Source organism: Dipodomys merriami, unplaced genomic scaffold (assembly GCF_024711535.1).
Source record: "Dipodomys merriami isolate MVZ:Mamm:240054 unplaced genomic scaffold, mDipMer1.0.p SCAF_2, whole genome shotgun sequence".
NCBI classification, from domain to species: Eukaryota; Metazoa; Chordata; class Mammalia; order Rodentia; family Heteromyidae; genus Dipodomys; species Dipodomys merriami.
The window spans coordinates 29,684,322-29,696,062 of NW_027203381.1; the positions used below are offsets into that span (position 1 = coordinate 29,684,322).

General features: G+C 40.2%; 1 protein-coding gene across 6 annotated transcripts; it reads left to right on the forward strand.

Moving 5' to 3' along the window:
* The first annotated feature begins 308 nt into the window (after nucleotides 1-308).
* Znf24 (zinc finger protein 24) lies at nucleotides 309-11,223 on the forward strand. Of its 6 annotated transcripts, none has more exons than XR_011373489.1 (5): nucleotides 310-413; nucleotides 2,833-3,334; nucleotides 3,571-3,718; nucleotides 5,702-9,332; nucleotides 10,678-11,223. XR_011373489.1 is itself a non-coding variant. In XM_070029329.1 (5 exons), the coding sequence occupies exons 3-5, from the start codon at nucleotides 2,915-2,917 to the stop codon at nucleotides 6,238-6,240; spliced, it is 1,107 nt and encodes a 368-aa protein (XP_069885430.1). In that variant the 5' UTR covers nucleotides 349-413; nucleotides 827-918; nucleotides 2,833-2,914; the 3' UTR covers nucleotides 6,241-11,223. The 6 variants fall into 6 exon arrangements, 5 of the variants coding, with proteins under 5 accessions (XP_069885433.1, XP_069885432.1, XP_069885429.1 ...); XM_070029329.1 differs by adding an exon at nucleotides 827-918 and having other exon boundaries at nucleotides 349-413; nucleotides 5,702-11,223; XM_070029332.1 differs by having other exon boundaries at nucleotides 309-413; nucleotides 9,205-11,223.
* The last annotated feature ends 518 nt before the right edge of the window (nucleotides 11,224-11,741 follow it).

Consider the following 11,741-nt stretch of genomic DNA (forward strand, 5'->3'; position numbering starts at 1 on the left):
TTGCGAAGCAGAGGGGGCTCGGCTTTCCTCAGTCCTCGCCTTTACTTCTTTCAGCTGACTGCGGTGGGGACCACGGGAAGCGGCCTGGGAGGCGTGAGGACTATCAACAGCAGCGTTCTTTCCTTTGGGGGAGAAACAACAACCACGCAACCCCCAAACTGGCCTAAGGGCACGCGGGGGCTCTTCCCGCGGAGGAGCCAGGCCCAGCGCCCTCAATGCGGTCATTGTAGTCAGGCCGCCCCTCCCCCGCCCGGAGCGCGTCTCCATGGCAACGCGGGGGTTTGCCTCCCTCCGCCTCCACGGGCCTGCAGACCGGAAGCAGTCCGCGCCGGGGGCTGCTGGGAAAACGGCTTCGGAGCGGCGTTTCTGCGGCTGCGGTGGACAGCGAAACTGCTGCGGTTCCCGAGCCAGAGGTTTGCGCCGGCGTTGGGGGAAAGGGATGACGAGGAGGGGGACGCTGGGCTGGGGTCTGCGGCTCAGTCAGCGAGGTTCGACGAGGAGGTCCGCTGACCCAGCTGTTTCCCGGGAGGTGCCGAGAAAAGGTCGGCGATTCCGAGCCCGGCGGCGGAAGGGAGGGAAGGGTCGGCCGGAGACCTCGGTTCTGGGCCGCCGCCGAGATTTCTCCAACTACCGTGTCGTCCGCCACTCTCTCCCCTCCCCCCCACCTACCGGTTTTGTTCTATTTCGAGGGCCGGGCGTTTCGCGGAGGGTTCTGGGAGTGCTGGGGGGAAGTGGGCGGGCTTTGCGCGGGGACTGCCGGGATTTGTAGTCTTGGGGCACCGACGGAGGTAGTGTGACTCCGCTTCTGCTTCTGTTGGCGGGGCAGCCTCCGGTCTTCTGCCATCCACTGCGGGAGTACTGGGAAGGGGAAACCGAGAACCTCCGGACCGAGTTAAACCGCGGCTCTCCGACGGTCAGGTGGGAGATCACTGGAAACTACTGGAGCGCTCGGGACTGTGAGCCTGCCTTCTGGGCCCTCGTCCCACGAGCACTTTGCCCCTTCACATAGAAGGAAAACAAATTGCATTACACAATGTTGGAACCCTTGGTAAGGTCGTGTCTTGGAATAGGGATGAACGAATTTGGAGTAGACCCTATTTATAAAGCCATCCATCACAATCCAGAGTCTTTTAAGAGACCGGTGCGAATTTCTCTTGGATGGAAATAGCACAGTGACTCCCCAAAAGTAGAAGACGTACTCGGCTACTGCCAGAAGTTCTGAGAGTGCTTTTTAAAAAATAGAATAGCTGGGATGTAGCTCAGTGGCAAAGTGCTTAGCAAGTGCAACGTCCTGAATACAACCCCCAGCACCAAAAAAGAAAAGACAAAAAAAAAGTTAAAAAAACAGAACAGTGATCAATGCCTGTTTTACATTTAAATTCGTTTATGGTGCTGTAGATGACTCATATTCGCGTGTAATGCACAGTATGTTTTTCTTTCCAGAATGTGATCTGTTACTGAGCAAGTGAACATTGTCACATATATTTTAATTAATGAGTTCTTAAAAATCTTAAGATGTTTTAACTTAAAAAAACCACACACAAAAAAAAAACTGCTATTGCCAGGTGCTGGTGACTCACACTTGTAATCCTAGCTACTCATGAGGCTGAGATTTAAGGATTGAAGTTCAAAGCCAGCCTAGGCACGAAAGTCCATGAGACACTTTAACCACCAGAAAATGAATTCGCACTGTGGTTCAAAGTTGTGGAGCACTAGCCTTGAGTGAAAAAGCTCAGGGACAGCACCCAGGCCCTGAGTTCCAGCTCCATGACCAAATATGTGTGTGTGTATTTATATATATGTGTGTATATGTGTACATGTGTATATATGTGTGTACATATGTGTGTATGTATGTGTATATGTGTACATGTGTATATATAAGGAGAAATTACTAAGCAGATAAAAAGCACTTAGGCTGGGGATGTACCTCAGTGGTAGAGCAGCACATGCTCAAGGCCCTGGGTTCAGTCTCCAGCACACTACCATCAAGGCCCTGGGTTCAGTCTCCAGCATGCTACCACACACATAGACAGGCTGTTACTTTTGAGTTGACCTCTGTTTGTGTGTGCATGTGTTACTTTTTATTACAAAAAGTGTTCTAAGGTCATGCGTATTTGGAAAACACTGAGGCTGGCTCTTGTTTGAATTCTTTTGATTGTTGGAATAGGACTTGTTGACTTTGCAGTTCATAGACTGGCAAATACTTTTCTTTTGGATAAAGGGCCAGATAGTAAATACTAAGTTTGTAAATACTAAGTAAATACTCAGTTGAAACTATTGAGCTCTGCTATTGTAACAAACTAAGAACCAATAAAGTCATTTTTGGACATGGATTTTTTTTTTTTAGGGATGGGGTCAGTTGTGGGGCTTGAACTCAGGGCCTCTGCACTATCTCTGAGCTCTTTTGCCCAAGGTTTGCACTCTACTACTTTAAGCCACAGCATCACTTCTGATTTTTGAGTGGTTAATTGGAGATTAGAGTCTCACAGGGGGACTTTTCTGCCTTGGCTGGCTTCAAACCATGAGCCTCAGATCTCAGCTTCCTGAGTAGTTAGGATTATAAGTGTGAGTCCCAGATGCCCTGATTTTTTTTAAGTTCATGTTTTCACATGAATATTTTTATTAATAACATCTTTCTGTGTTTTTCAATTATTCTTGAACCATTGTACAAAAATTGGTGGCAGGAGAGATTTAGTATGAGCTAAAGTTTGCCTGCTTTGGCCACATAGGTTGTTGCTGAATTCTGTAAAAGAACAGGTGCCTTTTTGTCCGTATTGATCCAAATCTTGGGATATTTGGTCATTTGTATATTTTTTATTTCTTGTGTCTCAGGAAAGCTGTGAGGAAAACAAGATATTTTCCTGAGGTTTATATCCTCCCTTGATTGCCTTTTCTTGAAGTATTATAAATCAGGATGTCTGCACAGTCAATGGAAGAAGATTCAATACTTATCATTCCAACTCCAGATGAAGAGGAAAAAATTCTGAGAGTGAAGTTAGAGGAGGATCCTGATGGTGAAGAGGGGTCCAGTATTGCCTGGAACCATCTGCCGGACCCAGAGGTTTTCCGGCAGCGATTCAGGCAGTTTGGCTACCAGGATTCACCAGGCCCCCGGGAGGCTGTGAGTCAGCTTCGAGAACTTTGCCGTCTATGGCTCCGGCCAGAGACCCACACAAAGGAACAGATTTTGGAGCTGGTTGTGCTGGAGCAGTTTGTTGCCATCCTACCCAAGGAGTTGCAGACTTGGGTCCGAGAGCATCATCCAGAGAATGGAGAGGAAGCAGTGACAGTGCTGGAGGATTTGGAGAGTGAACTGGACGACCCTGGACAGCCGGTGAGCCTGAGTGTGTCACTGTCTTGGGTCAGAAGCACTGACAGAGCAGTAGGCAAACTGCTGAGTGTATTCCCTCTACTGAGATTTATGCTTATGCCTTCTCCCTATTCCCTTGCCACTCTCTGGTAGTTGTGCTGCTTTGCCACCAAGCTTTTGGCAGTATGATTTGTTTGGTTTCTGTTTTATGTGTCCAGTATCAAAATTCTTTCTCAGTTGAAAAAAAATTTATTTTTCAGGTTTCTCTCCGTCGTCGGAAACGGGAAGTGCTAGTGGAAGACATGGTATCTCAAGAAGCAGCTCAGGGATTACCCAGTTCTGAGCTTGACGCTGTGGAGAACCAGCTCAAGTGGGCATCCTGGGAACTCCATTCCCTAAGGCACTGTGGTGAGGACTAAAGTTCCAAGTGGGCCTTTTTTCCAGAGTACTTAAGTAGTGGTGTAGGGAAGGGGAGTCACTTTAGCTATAATAGATACACTGTAAATCTTCTTTTCGGATAACAGTTTTGTTTGCTAGCCTCCGATTTTTTTTGTTGTTGTTATTGTTGTTGTTGTTCCTACATATTAGACATTAAGGTCTTCAGCCTTGTCTTTTCTTTCACCCTCTTTCTGAAGACCTCTTTCTGCTGACATTTGTCTTATTCTGAGCCAGCACCCACCAGGTCTGTCTATTTTGTACACAGTATTGCTTGTCATCTTTTTTTATATTCTTTTACTTTCTGTCTCCTGCCTAATTCTGTTGATAAGGTCAGTTTATCTTGTGCTCCTTTTAATCTTTTTGTATTTTAAAAATAGGCTCTCTACAGGTTTTGTCAAATGGTAGAGTGCTTGCTAAGAGCATTTACCTAGCAAGCTCAAGGCCCTCCAGTATAGCCAAAAGAAAAGAATGGAAAAGAAAAATCAAGAAAAATGGGCTCCTTAGCTATACTATAGTTTCAATATAGAAAAAGTGAAGGATCATATTTCTTCCATTTTCTTCCAACATTTTGGCAGTTAATGCCATATACTTATGTGCATACAACTCAATGTATTTCTAAAGCTGCTGGGTTTTGTTTTATATGTATATTTTATATATACATGAGTCTGTATGACATGTTATTTAAGACTGCTTTGCGGGAATTGGAGATTCCATCACAGAGTGAGGTGTGAGCAGATTTCCTTCCCATGTGAGGAGATGGTGCTGGCAAGTCAGACTTCTGATGTGAGGCAGACGTTTGTTGAGTGTGTAGTAGTCCATTTCCTGGGCCGTCCTTTTATGCTTTAGTTTGAGGACCACTGCGCTTGGTCTTTGAAGGTAACATTTTCTTGGGTAGGAAAGATCCTTATCTTGAATTTTAGAATAATTTTCCCCTATTTTAAATATTTTAGCAGTATATTTTCTTTCACATTTGGAAGCTTCCAGTTCTTCCTGTGTAACTTTTCCCCATGTAACTATATTTAAGTCTTCAGGCCTCATGAACCCCGAACCCCCTCTAACTCTTTAGTCAACCTGTGTTTGTCTCTCTCTCTTTCTTGCCTTTTCCCTCCTCCCCCATCTTCTTACTTGACTTATCCCTTGGTTAATAATAAATTAATGATCACTTTTTTGTCTGATGCTGCTTGTCCTATATCAACTGTTTTTAAGTTTTGAAATTTCTGGAAAACTCTTAAATGAGCGTGTTCTTATCTTTGCTTCAGGTCAGTTATGGTATCTCATACTCTTAGCAATCCAGGCTTTTCTTTCACTAGGTACATTTCACTAAAACTTAGAAGTAACTTTTTTTTTTTTAAGTACCATGTCAAATGACCATCTAAGGCAAGTTTCATGTACAGGAAACTAATTTATTTAACTTTTAAGTGTCATGCTAACACAGGATGCTGTCAGCTTATCTTTGGGTTCTTCTTACCAGGACTCCTGGGTTAAAGCTTTTAATCTTCTCTTGGTTGTAACTCAGCATGAGTTGCTCATTTTATAAGTAGCTACTTTCAGGCAGGTTTCTTATTATTCACACCTTTGCTTTTGAATGTAGCAAAAGAATATTACAATGATTCCTGATGGTCTTTTTTTTTCTTACAATGTTACATTTAGGCCTATTCCTGTTAAAAGTGACTGTCTCCCTGATCATCTTAGAATCTACCATTTGTAACTCCCTTCAGAATGTTTAGTAGAATCATTTGTGTCATTCTGTTACTACACCAGTACCTTTTTAAAGTGAAAATCAGTCATTTTATTTTTTCTTTTGGGAGTAAACAACCTTAACAGTAGTTTTCAGAGTGCTATCTTTAGTATCTGCACAAGATATTCACCTAAAATTTCTCTTTTTCAAGAAAATGTTTTCCCTTTGTCCCCAGGTAGAATTTGAGGGATATTTACATATTTTGTTTGTTTCAGAGGATGATGCCAGGACTGAAAATGGAGCACTAGCTTCAAAGCAGGAGATTGCTTCAACAGGAGAATCTCATGGCGTTCCTGGTGCTCTTAATATAGGTGTTCCTCAAATTTTTAAATATGGAGAAGCCTGCTTCCCCAAGGGCAGATTTGAAAGAAAGAGAAATCCCTCTAGAAAGAAACAGCATATTTGTGATGAATGTGGAAAACACTTCAGTCAAGGCTCGGCCCTTATTCTTCATCAGAGAATTCACAGTGGGGAGAAGCCCTATGGATGTGTTGAATGTGGGAAAGCCTTCAGCAGAAGTTCCATCCTTGTGCAACACCAGAGAGTCCATACTGGAGAAAAACCTTACAAATGTCTTGAATGTGGGAAAGCCTTTAGCCAGAATTCTGGGCTTATTAATCATCAGAGAATTCATACTGGGGAGAAACCTTATGAATGTGTTCAATGTGGGAAATCCTATAGTCAAAGCTCAAATCTTTTTAGACACCAGAGAAGACACAATGCAGAGAAACTTCTGAATGTTGTGAAAGTTTAAGAAATTACAAAAAAAAAAAAAAAATCAACACTCAGGTCTTTTTCTTCAGATATGAAGACAAAATTAAAACATGAAGTTATACAGAATAGTTTTTTTTCCCTGTTGACTGTCAGAAAAGTCCACTGGGAAATATAAAAGAAATCTTTGCTCACCATTAATATTTTATCTGGAAAGAAATGGTGTTATACCTGCCTAGAAACTGAAAATTTAAATTTAATTCAGGTGTTAATGCCTAAATTTTACATGTGATGTATTTTCTATTTTTTTCCTCCAAACAATGAACTACCTGATTCTTTGTCCCTTAAAAGTTTTCTAGACAGATACCTTGTTTATGATTTGATCATTGAAATGCTTTGTGTAAGTATACATTCCCTTCTACTTTTAAAAGTCAGAATAGGGACTATGAAGTCTGAGAACCATCATCATCCACTTAAAAGTATCTTATAAAAAACTGACCTCTTTCCTTTTACATCATTTGAATATATATTTGAGAAAATAGAAAATAAAGGATGGATAATAGCCTCAAAGAAAATGAGCCTTAAGATCTCAGAGAAGTGATGTGGTAGCACTTCCTTCATAAGGGAAGGGAGGACATCCACGTTGGGAAGATACCCAGGTACTTGGATCTAAGCAGTCAAGTGTGTCAGTTTTTCTTAAGTACAGTTATCTTTGCAGGAAAAAGAATAAAAACAAAACTCATTTGTTAGGACACATCTTATTAATGAAAATAAATGTTTTTTCCCCATGTTTTATTAAAGAGTAGACAGTCTAAACAATAGCTATAAAAGTATAAAGAGAACACTAAGGAGGAATTTGTAGCATATGGTATAAGGTAATCTGTCTTGGCTTTTAGAGAAAGATTCACAGATGTAATTCATTGTTATTTTACCTTTATCTTTGTTAAGTACAGAAAAAAATGCCTGACAAGAGGACAAACAAGTATCAGGTTTGCTATTTTCCTTTGGTACAAAAGGGTTGACAACAGGCTAGAACAGCCATGTGTTTATTAGTAAACATTTTCTACTGAGAAGGCACTGTGCTAGGTACTGTAATCCTACCCTAAGTAGGTAGGTGTTTCTTTCACTGTAAGTCCTAGGAGGGTTAGTACGTAGCCTTTTTATGTATTTAGCCTCTTTCCCTATCAGCATTTGCAGGGGAAGTTACCTCTGAGATTCCCAGAGCAGTAGTTCTTTTAGTAGGGTGTTGTGTTTGGAAGGAGAGAAGGACTGGGCTCAGACCTAGCTAGCTCTCCAGGAGTCTTCTTCAGAGGTGAGTACAAGATAATTCTGTGTCACAGTTTGGAGGAGCAATTTTTTTCAAAACATGTACTCAGTTTCTAGAAGATTAGATCATACTTACATGTTAAGTTGAATGGACTACTTTAAAAATAAACAACTAGGCTATTAACTAGTTTATTAACAGAATTGGTTGAAGTATTTTTGATTTTCATTCTTAACACATTTTTTTAAAAAAATGTATTAAAGTAATACATTGTAGTAGTAGGATTTTATACTCCTTGGCTGAGAATTCCGAGTACTGTGGTTCTACTGTTGGGTGGAAAATTCTGGAAGTTAAAACATTGAATATAAGAAAAGGCTTTTAAAATGGTCATCATTGTATGTGAGGTGATCCAGGCAAATATAGATAGTGCATAGTTCTGGAGTTTTGGTTTATATCTGGTTCTTGGATCAAATTTTAAAATGTAAGATGAGATTTGTATGAGAAAAGTAATAAATTCAAGGCCAGCTGGTGAGAACTGAGGCAGAATGGAGCTTGTTTATAGATTTTTCTGATAACAATTATAAGAACTGTGCTTTATAGACTTAAGATTTATTGAAGTATAAATATGTAGTAATGATATAATGTATTTTAAGTTATACCAGAAAGTGTAGGGACTTTTGTTTGAGTCTTTCTCTGTGCTGGGAGGAAACAAGTCAATTTCCAATAAAGCTATAAACTCCTCTGCTCTAAGATGAAATGATCTTGATTGATTTATTTATAACTGGCCTTTTTTCCAAGTAGGTTTAGAGGTGGCATATTTGGAATGCTGGAATTTCACATTTTAAAGATCGTCTTTTCTATATACAAGGAAGCTTCCCTGGGGGTAGATGTGTTATGCCAAAGATGTTTGGTAATATGAGAGCACAGAAATGAGTTCGCAGATGTGATCTGGTTCCAGGTCTGATATCTGTACATTGTTCAGAAATGATTCTTGGGCAAGGGAAAGGTCTGGAGAAAGGAGACTGGATCAAAACAAACAAGGGTGGGAATGATGGGATGTGTATTTACCATCTCTAGTTAGGCTTAAGCCCCCACTAGACAAACTGACTTAAAATAACTTTGGTGTGATTTATGATTTCATCCAAATATTCATCCATACCCAATCAGGTAATCAGTGAGCTGGGGGAGGTACCCAGCTTCCAGTTTAGTGGTGATATGGCAACAACCAGTGTCCTAACTAGAATATCTGTTTAGCAAATGAGCAGCATTGTCAGGGCACATAGATTGCTGAGTATCTATTGGTTTCTGGTAAATGTTCTGGTGGCCTTGGAGGTTATGCTTTTCATATTCACACTCAGTTAACATCTAGTCATTTAGCAGTGTCTTACATTTGTGTAAGCTAAGGGGAGGGTTCCATGTTTTTAAATAATCTGCATGCTGAGCATTGGATTAGACACTATACCTACCTCAATAATTGTAGACTAGGAAAGTAAGATTCAGATCTTGACTTGCATGTGACTAACTAGAGCTAAAACTCAAATCTAGTTCTGTAGACTCCAAGGACATGATTTGTGTTATGAGTGGTCGCAGTTAAATTTTAATCAATACTGCTTTTGTTTGAGCAAATGTAAAACTATTAGTTCATTTCAGATTTTCATAGTACAGAAATGTAAAATAAAAAATATTTTAGAATGTAAAAACAGCCTTATCCAGAAGTGGTAATTTGGTTTGTTGTCGTTCCAGCTTCTAGACATATGAATATTTGAGCAAAAATTTGTTAATAGCCAGCACTTTGGGTTGATATGTACAGGAACCAATTGTAGCTCTTTATTATGGATTACGTCTTAATCCTTAGCAACCACATGAGGTAGGTAAGTAACTTCATATATGTACTGCACTGAGATGCCTCCCTTTACCCATATTGGTGTAGACATTTTTTCCATAGCTGCATACTATTCTCTTGCATGAATATACTCTTAATTCATCTAACCAACTCCATATTGATGGATGATTAGCTTTATAGATACAGGTTGATATCCCTATACATACGTTCTACTACCTGTGTGGGTATTTCTGTAATATAAGTAGCTAGAAATGTATTTATTGGGTCAAGAGAATATACATTTGACATGGCTGGGAAGTACCATCATATTACTAATTACGATTCCATCAATAGTAAGAATGCTGTGTGTACTGCCAGCCCTGAATACTTAAAATTTTTGCCCATCCGATAGGCAGGATGTGTTATTTTTGTTTTTTGTTTTTGTTTTTTGCTGGTCATGTGGCTTGAACTCAGGGCTTGGGTGCTGTCCTTTTGCTCAAGGCTAGCGTTCTACCACTTTGAGCCACAGGTCCACTTCTGGTTTTCTGGTGGTTAGTTGAAAATAACAGTCTCATGGACTTTCCTGCCCCGTCTGGCTTTGAACTACAATCCTCAGATCTCAGATTCCTGAGTAGATAGGATTACCAGCGTGAGCCACTAGTGCCCGGCTATGTTGTACTTTGTTGTGCCTTTGTTTGCAGGAACACCTTTTCAAACGTGTGTCATTATGTTGTGAATTACTTTTGCCTGTTTTTGTTTTTTTGGGGTATAGTATAAATGACTCGCTTCTCATTATACAGAACTTAACATGCAATATCAGTGCAAGAGCAGAAACTGTTTTCTCCAGAACTTCCTAGAATACACCTTCAGAGTACTATTTCCATACATTATTTTTACATAAGTAGAATTGTATGTATGAATTGCTTGTTTCTTTAATGGGATTAAATACTATGAAAATGCCATTCCTTTTTTCCCCCCTGCTGTTAATATTGTCAAAGTGAACATCATACTCAGATGTCTTTGTGCATGTGTGTGAATATTTTTTAGGTGGAGTTCTATAAAGTGGATTGCTGGGTTGAAAGGCTTTCTGCCTGACAGGCCATCCCTCTAAGCATTCTGAGAGAGCCCCAATAACTTCTATATTTCTACCAGCTATTTGGAAAACTCATGTCCCTGCATAGATTTACCTCTATAGTGTTCATCTCTTGGGCAAAGTAAAAATACTTCATTTTGCATTTCCCTGGTTAATAATGGAGTTGGGAGTCACGCTCATGTCTGTTGGTCTTTTATAGTTTTACCATGGGTTGTTGGTAAACTTTCCCTGCATATCTGTTGGGTTACGTGTGTTAAGTGTGGATATGATTTTTGGTTTTTGGTGTTTGTTTTTTTCTTAGCATCTCCTGTCCCATCTTCTTTGGTAACAGAACCTTTATTTATTGTGAACTCATTCCATGTGACATAAGTGAGCACATGATCAAGCCTGGCGTCCTCAGTTCCACAGCTCCCTAGCCACTTCAATGAAAGCAAGCATATAGTAAGTTAACCTAGGCTAAAGAGAGCCTTCAACAGAACTTCGGCTGGAACTACTGGAAAGGCAGCTTTATGGGGACACCAGGAACCAAGGACCATATAAGCCTGAATTTTTACCACATGGATAAAGAATGAAGAGACAATTGGAGGCTAACAGAAATGGAAAGAACCACATTCAGATGTCATTTTTATGGAGGCCCTAGATCCAGCTGTGCCTAAAGCCTGCCCTACCTCTGGACTTTTAAAATTTTGTGAGCCAATAAAGTCTCCTCCTTGTTTATGGTAATTGAATTTGATTTCTGTCCTGATTAATATAGGTTATTTGTATTTTCTTATTGATTTGTAGAAAATGTAATTTTAAACTCTAGACTTCATGCATTATAATAAAATTAGGATGGCCTTCCACGTCAGCCCCTCTCATTTGTTACTTCATTCCCGACACACACCATGCATGCATACATTATATTCCAACAATCAGTGAATAATGTGTTAAAAATGTCTGCAACTTTTCATACAATCAATTCCTCCCATCTTTCTAGACTCATTAATCCAGGACTCTATGATGGCTGGGTATTACGCTGAGTCTCTGTGCATCCACCTCGTAACTGCATCACCTGTATCTGTCCCTTACAGTCCTTCCCATGGCTTCCATCTCAACATGGTAGAGACCTTCATTTTATTTCAAGTCTGTGCTTAAAGCTGCTGGGGCTCAATCCCTGATTATATGTATATGGCTTAATATGTATAAGTCAAGGTCAATGAAGAACATCAAAATGTTAGGATGTTACTAGAAATGCAGACCCATGGGTGGCATGGATGATTCCCCGCATCCTATTACTTACTGCCTTCATAAATAAGGAAATATGTAAAGAGATATTTTAAGAACTTAAAGAAAGTAGGTGGAGACCTTGTTCAACTTTATTTGTGT